The 20759-nt window shown below is 25.2% G+C and overlaps 1 protein-coding gene across 1 annotated transcript; it reads right to left on the bottom strand.

Annotated features, from left to right (window-relative positions):
• Positions 1-601: 601 nt before the first annotated feature.
• Positions 602-20564, bottom strand: LOC129976274 (MAGUK p55 subfamily member 7-like). The gene is made up of 15 exons (XM_056089756.1): positions 20345-20564; positions 20119-20221; positions 19359-19477; positions 18709-18786; positions 18281-18358; positions 17183-17314; positions 13851-13932; positions 13581-13666; positions 12617-12885; positions 10500-10633; positions 9357-9443; positions 8659-8739; positions 6427-6629; positions 3184-3324; positions 602-943 (listed from the first exon to the last, which is right to left on the bottom strand). Exons 2-15 carry the CDS (start codon positions 20159-20161, stop codon positions 761-763), a joined length of 1716 nt encoding a protein of 571 aa, XP_055945731.1. The 5' UTR covers positions 20162-20221; positions 20345-20564; the 3' UTR covers positions 602-760.
• Positions 20565-20759: the final 195 nt, after the last annotated feature.

Genomic DNA, 20759 nt, shown 5'->3' with positions numbered 1-20759 from the left:
TGTATTTTGTCTTTTTGTGTTTTAATTTATAATTTAGATAGCAATAAAAATTGCTATGTAAATATTTGTTGTTCATGTTTAATAAAAATCGTCTAAGAAAGAGTTTTCGTTTGACTGATTTATATTTATGAGCTTGCACAGTTTTTTACTATAAAGAAAGTCTCTTTTGTATCAATCACAAACCAATATATAAAACAGAATTTTTAGGACTAACAAAATTTAGACTTATAATCTTTTTAATATAGAACATACATGATACACAATTTGCATCTCATTTTCCCCCATATTTTACTGGCTTTATTATAGATGGGATGTTTTTTAGTCAATCGCGCCAGAATGGTTGAACGGAATTAAATGAAATTTAGCACAGAGATAGATTATAAGTCTGGAATAGGACATAGGCTACTAATTACCAAATGCAAAATCATGTAAAATTCAAATTTTAAGATGAATCAAGATTGAAGAATTGTTATGCAACAATAATTTGCATTAGAGTTCTTAACCTCTTCAAAAAAGTTTTCTCTTCATTTATTGAAACAAAGAAACCAATTATTCTCTATAACTGAAAAATGATAATTTATTCTATAGTTATATACAGACTATGTATATAATATATATATAGATTTATATATAAAAGTTATAAAATTCTGATCACATAAAACTGCACCATTTTTAAAATGATGCAACGAAGGACATTGGACATAATCTCAAAATTAAGATATAATTCACAATTGTTTTGTACTATGATTTATACCTAATTTTAGCTGGATGCAACCCAACTGGCAGGAACCCATTGAGGCACTGTTTCTACAAATCTAACTACTTGGAGTAATTCTTGGAATGCCCGGAGAAGGTCATCATTTACAATCACAGCATCGAACATGTGTCCATATAGAAATTCTAACTTATGTCCATTGTACACTATATCATGAAATTCACTATCCTAAAAAGTAAAAATAATTTTAATATAAATACTTTTTAAACACGTCTTCATTAAAGTAATAAAAAAAATTGCTTTAAATATTTTCTATTTTTTAAATTTATAATTCATTTTTACAAATAAATATTACAGAATACTGTTCCGAGTTGGGTTTTTTTTATTTTTTTTAACGCAAATTGCTTGATTCTGAAATTAAAACAAATAAAAAAATACGTCATCACCAAGAATATCAACAAGTACACAACTCTTTTTTTTCCATCACGAAACCAATCAAGTTAAAAGAAAGAGTGTCATGAATATTAACTTAGAACTACTTAAATATACAAATTAAAACCATATCTAATGTAAATAAGAACTAGATTATTAAGAAAGAAGTCTGTCCCTGTCAAAGATTTCTTTCTTTTAAAATAGTATTTAAAAATTGGTTGTTAAAGCAACTAATTATGAAAAGTGATAAAATATAACTGAATTAGGTAAAAATCAACAATATTTTTATCATGTCAAGAGAAAGAGCCGAGATAAGTTTTCCTTTCCTATCCTAGTTAGTTTAAGAAATTTATTTGAAAAATAACAAAAAAATTTCATTAATTATTGCTTTTTTTGCAATTATACCTTAATAGTTATCTTATATATTGTTTATACTTGCACTGTTTTTTAAAAGTTCTCGAATAATGCTGAATGCTACATATTTCAAAATATTAAGAGTTTAAATTCATTTCAATATTTATAGGAAGATTTTCATCAACACATTGGAATCTACAGCTTGATCTCTGATCTTGCTCCCATGTTTCAAATTTGAAACAGAATACAGTATTCAAATTGTGAATTTTTCAATTGAATCAGAGTATTGTTCGCACTTGTTCAGAATTTCAATTTTGTCTTTAACATTCTAATAATTTCTTTTTATCCATTGTGCTTTTGTAATTCAATCACAAACAACAGTGTTTTGAGTCTGTAAAAAAATGTAAGCCAGACATGGCAACATAGTTGCCTAGTTAAACAATCCAGACAAAAGAATTACCCCAGATGATTTTTTACAAGTGGAACAAGACATTCCATGAATGTCAAATATTAATGCTGGTTGAAAATGAAGGATTGGTTATTTCTGTGAATATTATATGAATAAATCTGAATTCTTTTCAAAAAGCTAGTTCAGAACCGAAGGATTTTAATAATATAAAATGAATGATGTCTAAAGTTATTTGTCCTAACTCTAGGAAATCACATTTATCCCAGAAACTGTGGAAAGCAAGTAATAATTTATTCAATACATAAATAGATGGTCTTAGATAATACCTGCTTTTTACTGTTTCCTTTTTATTAAGTCATTGAATACATACAGAAACAGTTTTGAATGTAAAGGAAGTTTGTTTTTCAACATCTAAAAGCTGGTTGTTGCTACAAGATGTTTATATCTTTATTACCAGTATTTTTATAATAATCATTATGGTTCTTGCATATAAATGCAGAACAATTTCTGGAATTAATAATAAAAATTTCTTTATATTGTGAATAATTATAGTTAGTATTTATTATTTTTAAAACTGTTTAAAAGTTAAATTTTAATTGTAATTCAAGTGTCATGTAAATGAACAATTATTTTTTCATAAAAATATTTGTAAGTTTTTAATTTAATTTAAGTTTTTAAAAAATGCACAAAGAATTACATGCTAACTTCCCACCCTTTAATAAGGGTACTTTATCAACTGAGCTGTGACAACTTAATAATTTTCATTCTTTCTACACTAGTTTCTCAGAATTTCTTAGTTATTGTATTTTAATGAGTGAATATCCTAAAGGAGTAATACCAATAAAATGAATTTAACCTATGACCTCTCCTTACAGAATCAATAAGCTGAGAATTTAAAAACTAACTTATCTATTGCATTAAGGTTGTAATGTTAACTTACAAGCCAAAAGATATTTCACAGCTTTAGAAAAAAACATATACCCAAAATATAGCTGACTCTCTTTGTCAGTTTATTTCACACATACACATTTACCAGTGTATTGTTAAAATGAGACAGATTTCATATTTTCTCTATTCTGACATTTGAAATAAGCTCTCTGCAATATACTTAAATAACAAAAAAAAAAAAAAAAAAACTTTTGATAAATTTATTTCAGATAAAATGTTTTATTTAAATGAAAATCATCTAAAAATAACATTTAATTCACATGTGGTAAATTGATTCAAAGGAAATCATCTTAATTACAAAAATATCAATACAAATAATACTTACAGTAAATCCTCGAGAACAAAATTCGTCAAACGTTGACCTTGCATTTGATCGAATTCTTGTTTCTTTCAAAATATCCAATGGTGGTGGTTTTATAAAAATGAGATATGGCTTGATTTCGGGCGTTCTTAATGCTTTTAGAGCCTAAAAATAAATTTTTAAAACTATATGATTGATATTTCACAATATTTACAGGGGGGGGGTCTTTTCTAAATATAACAAGCTACATAATATGTTAACCTGACAGTAATGATGCTTATCTCTCCAAGTGGGTAGAATATTAATAGATCCATTAAATCACACTACACATCTTTAGCAACAAATAGTCTCATTTTGATTTAAGATACTAAGAATGCATGTAATCTCCTTATATTCATTGTAGTAGCAAAGCTACGATTGCTCACTCCTGCTGGTAGCAAAACAACAGGAATATTTTAAGTTTAAAAATTCTGTCTGGTTTCCACTTGAGATGTCAATGTAACAACATACATGACTGTAAAGATGATATATATACATGATTTTAAAAGTTTAGCTTTTTGAATTACACAAATAGTGTAAATTGGGCAAGTAATACTTATATCAAACAGCTATTTCTTTCTTTTTTTAAAATAAATTTTAAGACATCCTAGAGCTGTTTTTAGCAGCAGAAATGAAAATCTAGTTGCTTTACTAGCACACAAAAACAAGCATAATAGATATGTAAGAATAGTAAAAATGTGGTTGGATGGCAGATTTTTCAGTGATTGATTATTGTTACAATAGTATTAAATTGGGAAAGCATGGCACCAAGAAAATTTGAAAAAAATCGATATAATAAGTGGTATTATTATTAAAAATACCCATTAATGATTATGACAATAAAGAGATTTTTAAACCATCATTATTAAGAAAATCAGATTTATAAAAAAGTTGGAGAAAAGCTCTGTTATATCAGCATAGTTACAAGCAATTCGCATTCCCATTATCTTAGTGTGTATGTATATACAGTAGTGGCCAAAATTGTGGACACTTTTGAAAATCTTTATGTTTTCTAACTTTGTATGCTTATAGAAAATGTAACGTTTCACAAAATGCCTACTCTTACATATCATTTTAAAGAGAATTTAATGCTGATTTTAATACAAAAAGTAAAATTCAAATATTTACAATACAAAAAAAAGTTAAGCGGCAATAATTATCGAGATACATTAAATGCTGGTGACTGCAGTGAGTTATCAGTACTTAGTAGGGTAGCCTTTATTTTTTATTTCAGCTACAGACTAATGTTTTATTGAGCTGGCGAGCGTTTTAAGCTCTTCCTTCGTTATTGCATGATGCCAGGAAATAATTATGGCCTCAATTAATTCTCTTTTATTTGACGAACACTTCATATGTACAAGGGTTTCCAAATGGTGCCATAAGTTCTCAATAATTTTTAAGTCAGGACTGTTTTCTGGCCATGATAACAATTCAATTCATTTTGTACTAAAGCACTCTTTTGATATGTCATTAGGAGCTGAACCCTGATGAAAAATAAATTATGCATTGTTGGGAACTGCACTGATGGTAGGTGTAAATTTTGACTCTAGAATAGTATCAATGTATTTTCTTGCATTTAATGAACCATCGATAACATGAAGGAGACCAATATCACCTGCTGACATGCATGACCAAATCATAACACTTCATAGAATTCTTCATAGTTGCCTGAATGCAGTCAGGATGCAGTTCTTCGCCTAATCTATGTCTTACCTATTTTCACCACTACTACCGAATAACAATATGTTTGTTTCATCACTCCGAATAACTTATAATTATTGACTATCTGCCTAATTAAATTCCTTCTTTTGACCACTGTAATCTTTATAAGCTGCTTAAATCGAGATAAGGATTTTTTTAGTTCAATTCTACCTCTTAATCCAACATCTAATAATTTTCTCCTGATTGGTCTTGAACTGACATAAATGCCAACATCATTCAATTGACTTTTGATGGCTGCTGATGACATTCTTCTATCTTGGAGAAATCAGATATGGTTCAAATTTTCAGCCATTTCCTACTTTGTTTTTTATTGAATTTGTCTCCTGATATCGTAGCCAAAATTTTCGGATTCCAGATGTAGTCATTGAACCACCCACCTGTCTTGCAATTTCAGCATAAAAAAGACCACATTCATGTATCACAATAATCTTAGTTCTCTTTCTAGGAGCCCAATATATTCATTTATTTGATGTCATTGATTCTTGACTTCCAACCGTGTGTTAAAAAGTTTAACAAAACTTCTAACTTGCAATTTAATTACATAAAAAACAGTCATGCTTCTACAGAAAAAGTACAATAATGACTTGTTCCAACTTAAACATCATTTTAGCTTCTGCTAGCAGTTAATAACATTTGATTGGTTCCCAGAACAAGAACAGTGATTTGACAGGAAAGTTTGAAAGTACAATCCACTTCATCACTCTGTTTGTTATTCAGATTAAAGTAAGAATAACTTTTTTTTTTATTGCAAATATTTGAATTTTGCATTTTGTATTGAAATCAGCATTTAATTCTCTTTAAAATGATATGTAAGAGTTTACATTTTATGAAATGTAACATTTTATATAAATATACAAAGTTAGAAAACATAATGATTTTCAAAAGTGTCCACAATTTTGGCCACTATGGTATTATATATGATAATATATATATATATATATATAATGAATAGCAAAATTTAATTTTCATCACAAATTCAGAAATTTAATAAGATAAATTAGGGTTATCTACATGTCTTGAAACAGTCAAGAATTTTTTTCATAAAAATTTTACATGAAATTGTGAAATAAAAGAAGGGAAAAAATTATTATTAAGAAGAAATAATAATTATCTTTTTATTTATTTTACCATGAGAAACTTCAGTGATTAAACATCAATTATTGTGAACATTATATTTTACATCTAAGAATTATGCACAATTTAGATATATATCTAAATTAGTGATAAAACTCTGTATATAAAATCATTGATAGATTTTTTTAATGCTATTTTAAATTATTACTATGACAAATTCACTTTTTTGTATGAAATTTTGTATAATTATTAACAAAATTCCAATTTTGAAAAGAATGTATATAAGCTAAATTATCCCTACAGTTTTTAAAATTAAAATAAAGATTATAAAGAATTACCAATAAAATTATAAATTTAAAAAGAATGAAGTAAGGAAAAAACTAATCCCTAAAACTCTTGAAGAAGTTTATTTCATTCAAAAACTTTACTCACTTGAGGATGAGGTGTCATAACACAAACATAGCCAGCATTTATTATTGATTTGACAGTTTCTAAACTTGTTCCATATAAATTTCCTTTATATTGTCCATATTCAACAAACCATCCCATTTTTATTTCCTCCTGCATAATTTCTCGGGAGCAAAAGAAATACTCTTTACCATCAACTTCCCAAGGAAACTTTGGACGACTGGTATCTAAACAGAGACAGAATGTAAAAAAATTTATTAAATCTATGAAAAATTTCTATTTAGTATACAGTAAAATAAAAATAAAAAAATATTTGTTTCCCATTTCAACAAATAAATTCAATTAATTTTTCTCTGTATTATATACATTTTTTTTATATTAAGTTATAATACAAACAAAATACTTCATTGATATTCTTTGCAATCTCTAAAACTTGTCCTGTATCCAACTGTAATAAATGTCAGATACAGGTGAATACAATAATTATTATTATGTAACAGGTAAAAATTAAGTAATTTGTTGAATGATATATAAATGCATAGGATGTTTCAGATAAAAACTATCACCATTTATAACCATTTTTATAGCACTGCAAGTTTTATGATCTATTTTTACTTTATATCTAAACAATTCACTAGATTGATAAAAAAAAAAGTGGTAGGAGGATCGATTTAATTATACATCTTTTAACTTGCTAGTACCAAATTATTATAAAGCATAAATTTTAATAAAATTCTTTTAAATTATATTTTAAAAAATTAAGATAACTATGAAATAAATTACATTTGTCTTTTCAACCCCTCAAAAAATTTAAAGAAAATATTAATGACAATAGATTTGTCAACAATTATCAAAAAATATACTTTTATATATAGTTGTTATCAAAGGATTTTTTAAAAATATATATAATTGAGTAACAAAAAGAAGAAGAAAAAAATCTTCCTTACATTATCTCAAAAATAAATATAAGAAAAAAATTTCAAAATCTGTAAAATGGTTGGTATATGCCAGTTAAAATCAGTTCAGGAATTTAGAAATATATATTGTTACAAATTTGTAATGCTACTTCCCTACTCAGTAAGTCTTCTGATAAGAAAGATAGTTTTATAGAAATAATAATCACTGCTGAATGAATGCCCCCTGTCTTGGTGATGAATTTGGTTACAAAATCAAAGATTCCAGAATAGCACTTTAGTATAAAATCTATGTCTATATTCAGAATATCTAGCATACATTATTTTTATAATGCTCACATAAACATGGACAGCAAAAGGTATGCAAATGTAATTTCAGAGCCCACAGATCTAGAGTATCAAAATTCATCAAAAGTTTCAAATTGGATTTTTGGATAATTACATTATTTTCACAGCAAACTTCATATATGCAATTTATTAAATACAAGAGTTGTGGTAATAAAATCTATTTTACAAAATTTTAAAAACGTCAACCTTTCACCCTTCAAAATACTCTTCAATTAGAACAATATACTTGACCCATCTCTGCTTCCATTAATAAACACATCCTAATAGGTTTTCAGGAATCAGGCTCTTTTTCATTGTTTCACATTTTATCACCTCTATATTTTTCAGTGTAATCCATAAAAACGATTTTGTATTTAAGGAACTAAAGCTAACAAAGGGAGCTAAATACATCAAGTACAGACATTGATCTACTATAGTGATCAAACTGTAATTAAAAGTAGGATGTTTTTTTGCAAACTTTTCTCAACTCCAATAGATTTATCAAAATTATGAGCACATATGAGATTCCCAAATTCAGTTCCTTAGCAGTCAGAGGATTGATTATCAGAAAACAAACACATACAAAAATAATACATGTTTCTTCCTTCAAGCATTGTTTTTATCAAAACGTAAAAGAGAAAATCATTCTTGTCTTGTATATTCTTCATGATTCTCATTGAAATGCTCAATCCACTTGTAACACATTGTTTATCTAATATCTCTATAAACAGTTTTCAAAGTTTTAGAAATTCCTCATACAAAAATTTAATATGGAATTGCTCATCAACTTTCCCCTGAAAATCAACTCATTACTTTTAAAACACACACAGCAGTATGTTTGTCTAGATGATCTGATGGTTATTAGTTACTAATGGATTCTCTGTTGATAAGGCAAATGCAACACATAAATACCATTCTAATGTCATATTTCATGTTCTTTCAGGAAAAATTTGATAACAATAAAATAGGTATTGTAATAAAAAAGGGTTTTATTATTTATCTGACATGCACTTACGAGGGATGGTTTGTCTAAAATGGTCTGGATCTGAAGCTATCAATCGTCTTTTCAGCTCATTTCTTCCCACACCAGGAGGGCCTAAATTATCACAATATTTTATTAGCAATTCATATAATTTTGTTATATAACATGAACATTTTTATTAATAAGTTACTGAATCCATTTTCCAACTAATATCAACTGAATTCAACAATCAACTAAATACAGACTTTTAATTCAATAAATCTATTTATAAACATGTATTTAAGAAAAATAGTAACACTGAAATTCATAAAATTTTAAAACCAGAAAAATCCATGTAATAGATAATAAATAGTATAAGCATTTCACTAGACATGTTTAAATCAATTATATAATTTAATAAATCAGTGATTATAATTGTAAATTAATTAACATTGTTTGGATTTTTTGAATGTACCAAAATTATTAAAATAATATCAAACTATAAAAAAAAAATTCCCCACTCATTTATTAGCATGTATTAATTTCTAAAAATTGTATTTTTGTTACTGAAACTTATAACAATTCCTGAAAATATTTCAGTTTCAAAAATTCCACTCCATCTATGTCATCAATTCACTATAAGTTTTCAAAACAGTTTGGCCCCTTGAGAGACAAATTAATGAGAATTTACCGTGTTTCTTTAATTCTATTTTATCAATTAAAATTCTAAGATGCAAATTCAAAATACAAACCTATTAAAATTATAGGACGGTACAATCCAGGTCGAGGATACAATTTTGCAACTTCTTCATAAGTAGCAATTTCTTCTCTATCAAAATCTTAAAAATAACAATGAATCAATGAACATGAAAAAGTATATACACAAATAGAACTGTAAAGGTATAGACAGTCAATTCGATGATGGATTGGGTCTGAAATTAAATACAGATCAACAACTTTGTGAATAAAACATATATTAAATTTCATGATTATTTAAGAAACTGTAATCGCATGCACATAAACACAGACTTTCTATCTATAAACTCCACGTAGATTTTGAAAGAGGTCTATTATAGACATATTATAGACATTCTTCAAGCTCATGGCATTTTTGAGTAACTATGTTTACAGACATATCTAATTCCAAAAATGATGTTTCTGAACTTAGAAAGATTTAAAATATAGAGATTTATCAAAATCTCAAGATTAAATTCTTAGAACAATTACAGCACTTTTTTGTTCTTATATTTTGTATACACGAAAATAAAAATCGCTCTCACTGTTATATTGACTATTATAAAGTGACATTCAATAATTTTTAGTGCCATTATCACACATGGTGAAAAAGAAAAATTGGTCAAAAACAGAAATGTGCAGAATGGGCAATAATGTAGTTTAGTCCTTAATTCCTAATCTGAAATGAATCTATTCAGCATTTAATATTTATTGCAACAAATGCTATGTTTCAAAGAAATATTATACAATGATACATTAAAATTATACGCAGATTTTTCCCTTTTTTTTCTGAAATAAATTTGATCAATATAATACAATACAGGAACAAATTAAATTTAATTTAATTAAACTATATGATCAGAGAAAAGTGCCTAGTAAAATTTTCTTACTTTTTTTTTTATTTTAGAATTGGCAATGTACAATCGAAAATTTTTAATTGACAAAATAAATAATTGAAAAATTTTTACTAAAAAAGCAATTAGAAAAGTAATACATAAGTGAATAATTTATATTTCTAAATTCAATTTAAATAAAAAGAAATCTGTAATGCTGCCCCTCATCACTTTTTATGAGGGGATCCAAAATGATCAATAAATTAAAATATATAAAAATGTTTTTCGAAATTTTGAGATCACCAATTTAATCATATTTCGGCTTACCATCATTTTCAGTAGCATCATAAAGTATCTTTTTTATTTTTCTGGGTCGGTGATCCTTCAGAACTGGTATTTTGCAACCAGCAATGAAATCATCCTCAAGCAAAGATGACAAATCACGCATTTCTGCAAATCTCCTATAACATACGGAAAATACATGCTATTCAAAATTTTCATGCTATATATATATTATTTTTATTATTATAATTATTATTAAGAAATGTAACCAGACAATTTCATGCCTTTAAACAAAAAAATGCAACATCTAAAACAAAAATAAATAAATATACTGTTCAGTTGTAAATGGAATAATTTTCTCAATTGGTTTAGTGTTTAAAGTAAAAATATTTCCTTTCCTTTGAAAATTAATTAAATGAAACATATTGAATGATTGCTTACAATAAATATGTTTGTGACATAGATAATATAAAAGTACATAATAAAAGCTTTTGTAAAAGCTATAGATTTTAAATTTCTAATTATACATAATTAATAATTTAGATTTTAGTAAAACTGCAATGCATAAAAATATTTTCATCTTTTTTCTCTTTCTTTTTCTAACCTGATAATGTTTCAAAGCTTGCAAACTATCAATCAATTGTATATATTGTTTGGTTAAATTATTATCATAAATGAAATGATTAAAATTCCACAAAATGCTCCCCAAGGAAGATTGTTGGTCCTAAAGCAGCCAAACTTATCAGGTAATTACTTCTTGGATAATGTGCTCTCTAAAAAAGGAATTTAATAACAAATCAATAGAAATTTTAACATTCTTCCTTAATAACTTTGGAGAATATTATCAAACAATAGTCATTTTTAAACCATTTTAAAAATTTAAAAAAAAATATTTTTTATTGATATCAATTGTATTTTCATATAAGTTATTTCTTAATTTTTTCAAAATAATTTTAGCATATTTTACAACTATATTTTTTTCAATTTTAGATCCAGTAACAATATTTGGATTAGAAGTTCCAATCTACTTTATATTTTTATTTTTCTTCATGAAAAATCTCTGGTAATAGTAAAAAAGCCTATAAAAGATTTCAAAATTCCTTGGATAATAAGTTATTTTTGCTTTGGGCCATGGATACAGAACTGGTACTTAAATATACACAAAATATTTAATTTCAATTTGCAAATAGAATGCAATAAAATTAAAATATCTTAGTTTTACAAATATTTGCTATTCACCTTTATGAAAACTGAAAACACTTGGGTATGAAATTATTTTTGATTGGCAATGTTAATAGTAGAGTGAATTATTTATAATTAGCAAAGAAAATGAAGTCCTTGACAAATATAAAATTAATATCTCTTCAATTTGAGTCAAAGCCAGAAAAGTTTTCTTTTAGACATTAAAAAATGTCAGAAGAGAAATCAAAATGAAGAAAATAAAAATGTTACTTTTTAAACATTCTATATTATAATGAATTTTTAAAAATAAATTCAGCTTTGAATAATTGCAATAATTTTTCTTTAATTTTGCCAGACATTGTCAATTTGGCCTATAATAAACTTTAAGTATAGCTATTTGAATTAAATTGTCTAAATAACTAAAACATAAGAAATATCAAGGTATCATTTCAAGACAACTAGATACATTGAGATCAAAATAATTTTATAACCAAAAACAAGAAAAAGGAAGGCTGAAATGCTTTATAGTGAACATAAGCATACCATAAATTTTAATTATCCACATCCTTAAAATTAGTTATTTTTTTATTATTTGATTTCAAACTTAACTGTAATTTTAAAAGGTTCTTCTTCATAGAGGACATTTAAATATCACATTAAATATAAATAACACAGCTGAAAAAAAATCAAATAAAAAACACAGCTAAAATAAATGCTTGTCAATCTTAATTTAGAGATCATTTTCTTTTGAAGCAAAATATGTTTCCAATACTTTCTGACAGTCATTTTTTCCCTTATGCTTTCTGCCTATTTTTAATACTAATAATGATTAGAAAAAGAAAAGAAAAAATTACAAGCTGCAGAAAAAGTAAGGTTTCCCTTAATCATGATGGAAAAGAATAAGGCTGCCATTTCAAAAATTCACTGACTCAAGAAATATTAATTTAAACTTATTAATAATATTTATGATTGAAACAAACCTTTCTTGCAACTGACGGCTGGGTATAAGACCAGCTCTGGAATTCTTCTCTCCATGCTTTCTCGCTTGCCACCAATGTAAATCTTCCTGATTAACGATATGAAGAATATCACCTTTAAAAAATGGAAGCCCAGCTTCTTTACAAGGAATAAGATTGTCAAGTCTAGGCTCATAACAAAAATGCGCTTTCACTCTTAAACGACTTTCTCGAGACGGCACACATTCTTCTCTTGGAACAAGCTTGAATGTAATTGGACCTTCTCTGCATTGCTAAAATTAAAAACTTCAGTTACAACACATAATTTTTTACAATAAAAAGAAATTAAATAAAAAACTCGGTAATTTTATCTCGGATATAAAATATAAAAGTAAAAAAAATAGCATTAAATACCTTAATAATGCAAAATTATATAAAATTTAATACTGTTTGTGTCAATTATACAAAATAAATAAATAAATAAATATTAAATTGTGAAGTGAGAGACCCCAAAGAAATTTAAATTAATTAAATGACCAATGAAAAAAAAAAAAAAATAAAGCATTTTTTCCAGTATCTAAATGTAACATACATGAAGTTTTTTATATATTTCAAATGAAACTTAATTACTTTTCCATAAGCAAAATAAAACAAATTTTGATTACTATTTGATATGCAGAATCGAACTGTAAAATGCATTATAAAAAGATGCTATCCAAGGTAATCTGATATCTACCTAACATATATTTCGAAAGCACATCTCAAAAGGAACCCCAAATTCCAAGATTTACAAACAGCAAATTTTATTATAATTTAAGAGATATAAATGTGTCATACATATTAATAAGCCCTTTCAACATTAATAATTTTATTACATCTTAAAAAAGATTTAAAAAATTAAATACATCAATACATTCTAACATAAATTATAAATTATTCTAGAAATACATTTGAAATTAAATATTTATACATTAAATAGAAATCTTACTAATATATTCACAACATCATGCGGAGATTTGCCTTTGATATTTATTCCATTGACTTCGTGCACTTCATCACCAGCATGAATCAAACCTATAATAAGTATTAGATAATATATGGCAGCTATAATGAAGACTATACAAATTAGGTTTAAATAAAAAATATTTTTTATTTTGCACTTGAAAAGGATAGTTCCTTTAATATGATTACTATTTTCATCATAAATTTTCTGCTGATAAATACAGATTACTGAAATTTAGGAAAAAATATTAAATACCACTGCGGTCTGCTGCCCCGCCATGAAGTACTCGGGCAATAATTATGGTTCCAGTTCGCTCATCATATTTAATTGTGGCACCCTGGAAATGTTTTATAAATTGCAATACAGCAAAAAACATAGGAATAAAAAAAAATTCATAAAATATTACTTTTAATTTATTTATTATTGGTTGCACATATATGAGGTGAATACTTTCCTTTATGTATAAAAAACAGTTTAAATGGCGTATGTAAATCATTTGGACTTAATATAATTTAGTATCTCCATACACTCAATTACACAAATTCTCTAATTTTTGATTTTTATAATTTGAATTTCTAAAAAAAATGGCTCTTCAATTCACCATAAAATAAACATGTAACCACCATCTTCCAATGGATGTGAAATATAGCATTTATAAAATCATATAAGTGTGTGTGTGTGCGCGCGTGCGTGTGCATGAAGGAATTTTTAATATTTCCAATTTATTTATTAGCAAGGAAATTTTGATTTCAAAAACATTAAGTATGATTATATAGTTTTATACATGCATATCAAAATTGTCTAAGCAGAAAAAATTTAGCAACATAAAAGAAAAAGATAGAAATATCTTGAAAAAGCCAAAAGTTATATGGATAGGCATACAGAGCTATGTAGATTGCATGATATGGATGACAAAGATTATGCAGATAGCCAGCAAAAGCAAAAACATTAATTTTTTAAAAAATAAATTCATATAAAAAATTCTTTAAAATTCACCTCATTCTATGGAATTAATAGCAAAACTACAGACCCAGGAATTAATATTATAAGTTATGAAGTTAATTACATATATTTTATATGATTTATTGTAATTCTCTTTAGAAAATTTAACTGAGCATCAAATTTCTTTGCACAAAAGGCAATACATAAGATTTTCTATGACAATCCAACTATATATTCCAAATACAGTCTATCATTTAACAAAATATTTTAAAGAGAAGACAGATTTTTTTAACAAAATTAAAATTGTCTGCTTTCAAAGAATCAGATAAAGAATATAATAATATTTATATAGTTGTTTGAATTTTTAACTGTCAGAAATTAATTGTATGCAAAAATATATCAAACAAGGGCCATGTCAACACAAACTATAATCCTCACTGTCACAGATTTTCATAAAATTTGGCAAAGATATACCTTTCATATAGATTTAGAAAAATATCAAATTTCTTATAGATATGCTTTTGAATTACAGCTATGCAAAGCCTCAAAAATTTGTTCAAAAGCAGTAAGTGGAGTTTTTTATTTTTTAAAATTGTTTTAGCAACTCTCCTAAGTGAGCTATACTGTTGGGAGAGGTATAATTTTACAACATTTTTCATGCTTTTTCTTGTGGTATATAAAATCGCACTGGTTGAAGCATAAATAGTTTTTGTCAAAGTCCAAATAAATATTTTAATTTAATTTTTTTAAAGTACACTCTATAAAATTTATATTAAAATATTGATAGCAGATTATTTGTTCAAAAAATTCTAAAATTAAAGCCCTTTTTTCATTTATGCCCTAATTTTGGCTGAATATTATGAGAGCATTAATTTTTATGCTAACACAAAAATAAATATAAATAAAAACCTGAAGAAAGATTACAGTAATGAATTTAGAAGTACAACTTTTTATTTAATATTAGGTTACGTTTATAATCTGATGCTTGAAATGATCACATTTATTTGGCATAACTTTAAATGCAAAGTAATTACTTCCCAATTAAGTCATATTACTCACTTCAGTCAGTATTTTAATATTTCTTTTGTCATAATCTTACAATAGGTAAAAACTAAATTAAAACTTTATTTGGACTGATTAGCAGCCTCAAAACATTATTGATGGGATGCGAGAATGATGTATATGATCCAGATCAATGAAAAAATAATTTTTATTTCATCAAATCCTTCAATTTTATGTAAAACATACTTCAAGCTATGAGTTTGCTTTATAAATAGTTATGATGTTTATAAGTAACTTGATATGTCTTCTAATTTCAGTTTATTTAGAGACTTTAATAATTCCTTTTCCCAGCCTGCAAATCATCTGAAAAGTATTCATCAATAACTTTGATATATTTTGGGGGATGAAGACATAATATTGCTGTGTTCCTTGGATAGTTAATGCTTGATCATACTGACTTTTCATGAATAATTCTGATTTGATATATTCTTCTCGGACTGAATAGGCGAAGCCTACCTTTGTAATACTTTCAATTGCTTTTTCAAAAAATTGTTGTGGGATATGAATTTGATTTTCCAAAAATTTCATATTTACAAGGTTGTAAAAACTGTTGCAAGTCCTCTTTCACTTTAAAATCCCCCACATGAAAGTAGGGACTCAAAAATTTTTTTTTTAAATTATTATTTTTATATTAAGTATTAAATTTATCTGAAATTTGTTTTTTTTTTTAAAAAAAAACCTTGTTTGGAAGTTATCAATATTTAGATATCAGAAATATGTTGTATCAGTACTATATGTGTAATTTTTTTTTATTATATAAATTATGCATATTTATGATAATTTTTAGTTGTTAAAATTTTAGTAATATTATTTTATTCACTTTTATAAAAGTAAAGATAAAAAAAGCACAAGCATTTTAATTTAACTTTTAGTAAAAATTTTTAAAGTATGATCAAATAAGTATTATGAGTAAATTACAAGTTTAAGATTTGTTTTGGACTCATTACCTAATACTTTCTTCAGATTAGCTTTCACATTTATTTTCACATAATTGTAACATTTAGCATTCTTATATTATTCAGCTAAATACAGGAGTAGTAGTAAAAAAGCTTTTACATTTTTAACAAATAATTTATATTTTGACAAGTAATTTATAACATTACTATTCAAGGAATAAATTTTTAAAAAATTAAAAAAAATATGATTTTTTTTTTAATTTAATGTTTTATTTAGATTTTGATAAAATTTTTGGTATACAATATAGCCAGCATGGTATTGTTTACTATAAGAAAGAATGTGAAAAATCATTATGGCTTAATTAGGATAACTTCTAAAGAAATTTTAAAAAAAATCTTATTTGCAGTTTCAGGATACATTTTTGAAGCTTTACATGGCTACAATTAAAAAATGAGTAGACATATCTGTATGAAATTTGGTATTTTTTCAAGTCAAAATGAATAATATACATGCTTCAAATTTTAAGAAAATCTAAGCGGATCAGGTAAATTTTGTTTTAAAATTGTGATTTGATTTAAAAAGAACTACAATCTATCAGAAACTTTCATGCAAAAGGAATTTATGTTCAGAAACGTTCTTTTAACATTAAATTATGTGTGATTTATATGCCAATAAATAAAATTTACCAGTGGCTCATTGCTTTTTACAAGTTGGACAATTTTTACTGTTTCTTCATCATCTTCTGCATCATGTACAATTTCAGGCAAAGCTGGTTCAAAATCCTTTTTTGCTATCAGATCATGAGTTAATAGGAGAGACTAAAATTTCAAAAAGATCATTATTTTCCTCATCATTCCTAATATAAGCAACTAGAATTAAAATATCACAACTTATATACAGAAAAATAATAGGAATATCATGAAAGACAGGGAAAACATTTTACCACACTATCTGAAATAATAATAAAATATTAATAGGAATAATAATTAAAATAATAAAACCCTATTTTAATTATTTAACCCTATTAAATAAAAAGACATTTATAACAAATAAATAAGGATTTTGATACTGCATTCAGAACAAAAGATCAGATTTTTTTTTTTCATGCATTTATTCTCTGAAACTCTAAAAAATTATTCTAGTGTTCAAATATTGAAGTATTTATTGCCTACTGCAATTAAGAATGGTTTATTTCATATCAAAATATGAGAAAGAAATTATTAGTTTAATTCTCAAGAGAACACTTTCTTTTCATTGTTGAATGATACAATGTCTGTTTAATGAATAAATATTCATTCTAACATAGTCTATATTTTATATATTAAGATAACAAAATAATTCTGAAGGGAAAAAAATTTCATAATAAATAACACAAATTGCAGATGGCAATTCAAATACATTTCATATTACATGCACATGAAATCTTAAAGTGATACAGAGATCTGTAAATTTCAAAACGAACTTGTCAAAATTATTTCATTTTTTAAAATATTAGATACAAATGCAAACTCATTATTTGTTTTTAAAAAAATTATTTTTTAAGATTTTCATATAATGTAGTTAAAATAGTTGAATATTAATGAAGTATTAAAAAATACGTTTCTTTAACAATTTTATTTTCAGACTATTTAATAATTTAAGGTATTCTGTAGCACACCTCTGGTTTTGCTCACAGACACTAAATAACATGAACATTCAATATTATATTTAACACAATGGTTTAATTACAGCAATTAAAATTGATCACTTATTTATGCAAAAAAAAAAAAAAAAACCTTACTTACTTTTACAAAAGGTTTACGAAGAATAGATATTAATTCTCTGGCTTCATTTAATGAACTACTTTGTAATGATGATATAATCTGCAAAACCGAGCATAATATATATTAAAACATCAATTACAAATTAAAACAAATGATTCTAAATATTTAAAAAAATGAATGTTTTCATTTCTTGAATAATTTTAGAATGATAGTGAAAGAGAGAATTTTAGAGTGATAGTGATTGTTTTCAATATAAAAAGGATTTTTTTTTTTTTTTTACATAAAGAATCTTTTGAATATAGGCTAAGCCTCTTCTCTATGTACAAAATAATCCCAAATATTTTCATGGCAGTTTTTTAAAGTAATATTTTTTAAATCTAAAAAAAAATCTCTTGAATGTTGTCCCAGTATACTTTAGTATCCTTATTAATAGAAAAAAACTAAAATACCTCCTCTGACAAACTGCAGCTTTGTAAAACTGCTGGAAGTATTTGACGACCATTGTAAGTAGAAACCCGATTATGAACCTGAAAAAAAATAAATGAAAAAAATAATTACAAAAATATTTTTAAATGACATAAATAGACCATTCATGTGGAAAAAACTGTTACTCCTTAAATAATTCATTATAAATATTCATAATAAAAGTAAAATAATTCATTTCAGATGAATATTTTTATCAATAATTGAATTTCCATACATATTTTTAGTAAAATAAAACATCAAGCACAATTGATTAAAAACTAAAGCTTTGAATACCTAAATATTCTTTCAGTTAGATTTTTAATTCTTATTTTATTACATCACCGCATTTTATTGAAAAAAAATTGCATTAAGCAAAAATCATAAGAGACAATATAAATATTACTTCTTATAATTTTCTGTTTTGTTTTTAGATCATCTAATCTAAATTTGGAAACAAATTATTCTTCAAGGTCCTTTATATATCTTTTTTTTAAAGTTAAAACAATAAATAAAGTTTATGTTACACATTAAATCATTTAACTTGTGATTATACAATGAATATTTACTGAAAATTATGTGAATCATTTAAAGCTATCTCACAACACTTAAATTAAAAATCTATGTTTAAACTTACTAAAACAAGTGCCTGAAGAGATCGATTTTGAAGAAGCTCTCTAAGAAAGATGACATCAGCTTGTCTTCCATCAACTTTCTGACATATTTGATCCAATGAAACCAACAACCTCTCAATATCTAAAAAAAAAAAAAAAAAAAAAAAATTATAAAGACAAGGATGTTATTTCACAAAGTCAATTTTACTTCATATTCATATAACTAAATATTATTTTAAAGTAAAATTTTTATACTTGAATTTAAATCATCATCATAATCATCATTTAAATCATAAGGGAAACTTACTATTATACAACAAAAACTATTAGAAACTAGATTCTTTTCAGATAAATAAAATATAAATCTTAATGCAGCCACAATAAGATAATTTCAATGAATAATTTAGTTTTTTGTAATCTAAGTAAATATTCCACAGCACATTTAAAACCAGCATTTTAATTTTATTTATACCAATAAATAAAAATATATTATAAATAGAAAAATACAATATAAAAAATTTTAATAAATGCCATTCATATTAAATAAATGTGATACAAACCATACAACAGAACATATTTCATGGTCAGCAATTCAAATATTTGGAAGTATTTTCTTCAATTATTTAATTTCTTTTGCTAGTTTGAGTATCTGATGACATGAATTTTGATTAAATTTTAAAGGAAACAAAATCTGAATTAATATTTAATACAAATAAGCTCTAAATACACTTTCTTTTCTATTAGAATAAATTATAAGCATTTCATGTATTACTTCACGCATACCTTTATCATGGATATGAATGATATCGCTAGTTCCAATTATCATTTCAAGTTGTTTGACATTACCAATCACCCCATTTCTTCAGTTACAGATTGGATGTATAATCTGAAAAACAAATAAAAGCGGTGAAATGTTTCTAAAATTTGTTAAATGAATGAAAATAAAATAAAAGGAACAAAACATGAATACTACTGAGGAGGTAAAAATAAATTCTTTAAAATAAATTACCGGTATACACGATCTAAGGATAGAAACTATGCAAATATAATACATTGTCTTGTTAATGTTGAAATAGTTACAATTTTCATAAAACAAGGGTGGTAGAACAGCGTTATTGAATTATCATCATATAAAATAATATAAGCAATGTTAATAACTTTTCAGCATAGTTTCGTTTTAAACAAGAACGAAAGAGTAAAAATCCTGAGAATAACAGACGCTAATAGCACTGAAGTTTTGTAAAGCAAAACGGAAAATTCCAACTAATTAAATGATGGCATGCTAAAATTCACAAAAATATATAACAGTTATTTTTAATTTTTAAACCATGTATTCACTATTTTTAAGGATAAATTTCACTTTTATGGAAAGTTAAAGATTACTTCCATACAATTGAAAAGACACCTGCAAGAAGGAGACAAAC

Source organism: Argiope bruennichi, chromosome 7 (assembly GCF_947563725.1).
Source record: "Argiope bruennichi chromosome 7, qqArgBrue1.1, whole genome shotgun sequence".
NCBI lineage: Eukaryota > Metazoa > Arthropoda > Arachnida > Araneae > Araneidae > Argiope > Argiope bruennichi.
The sequence above is the reverse complement of the archived record's forward strand: the minus strand, read 5'-3'. Positions and strand labels throughout refer to the sequence as shown.

Coding starts and splice junctions, on each gene's coding strand:
- LOC129976274 (XM_056089756.1), bottom strand. CDS start 20,161: ATGATAATTGGAACTAGCGATATCATTCATATCCATGATAAAG. Junction 18,359..18,708: donor GCTGCAGTTTGTCAGAGGAG/GTATTTTAGTTT, acceptor TCGGTTTTGCAG/ATTATATCATCATTACAAAG. Junction 13,667..13,850: donor CGGGGCAGCAGACCGCAGTG/GTATTTAATATT, acceptor TACTTATTATAG/GTTTGATTCATGCTGGTGAT.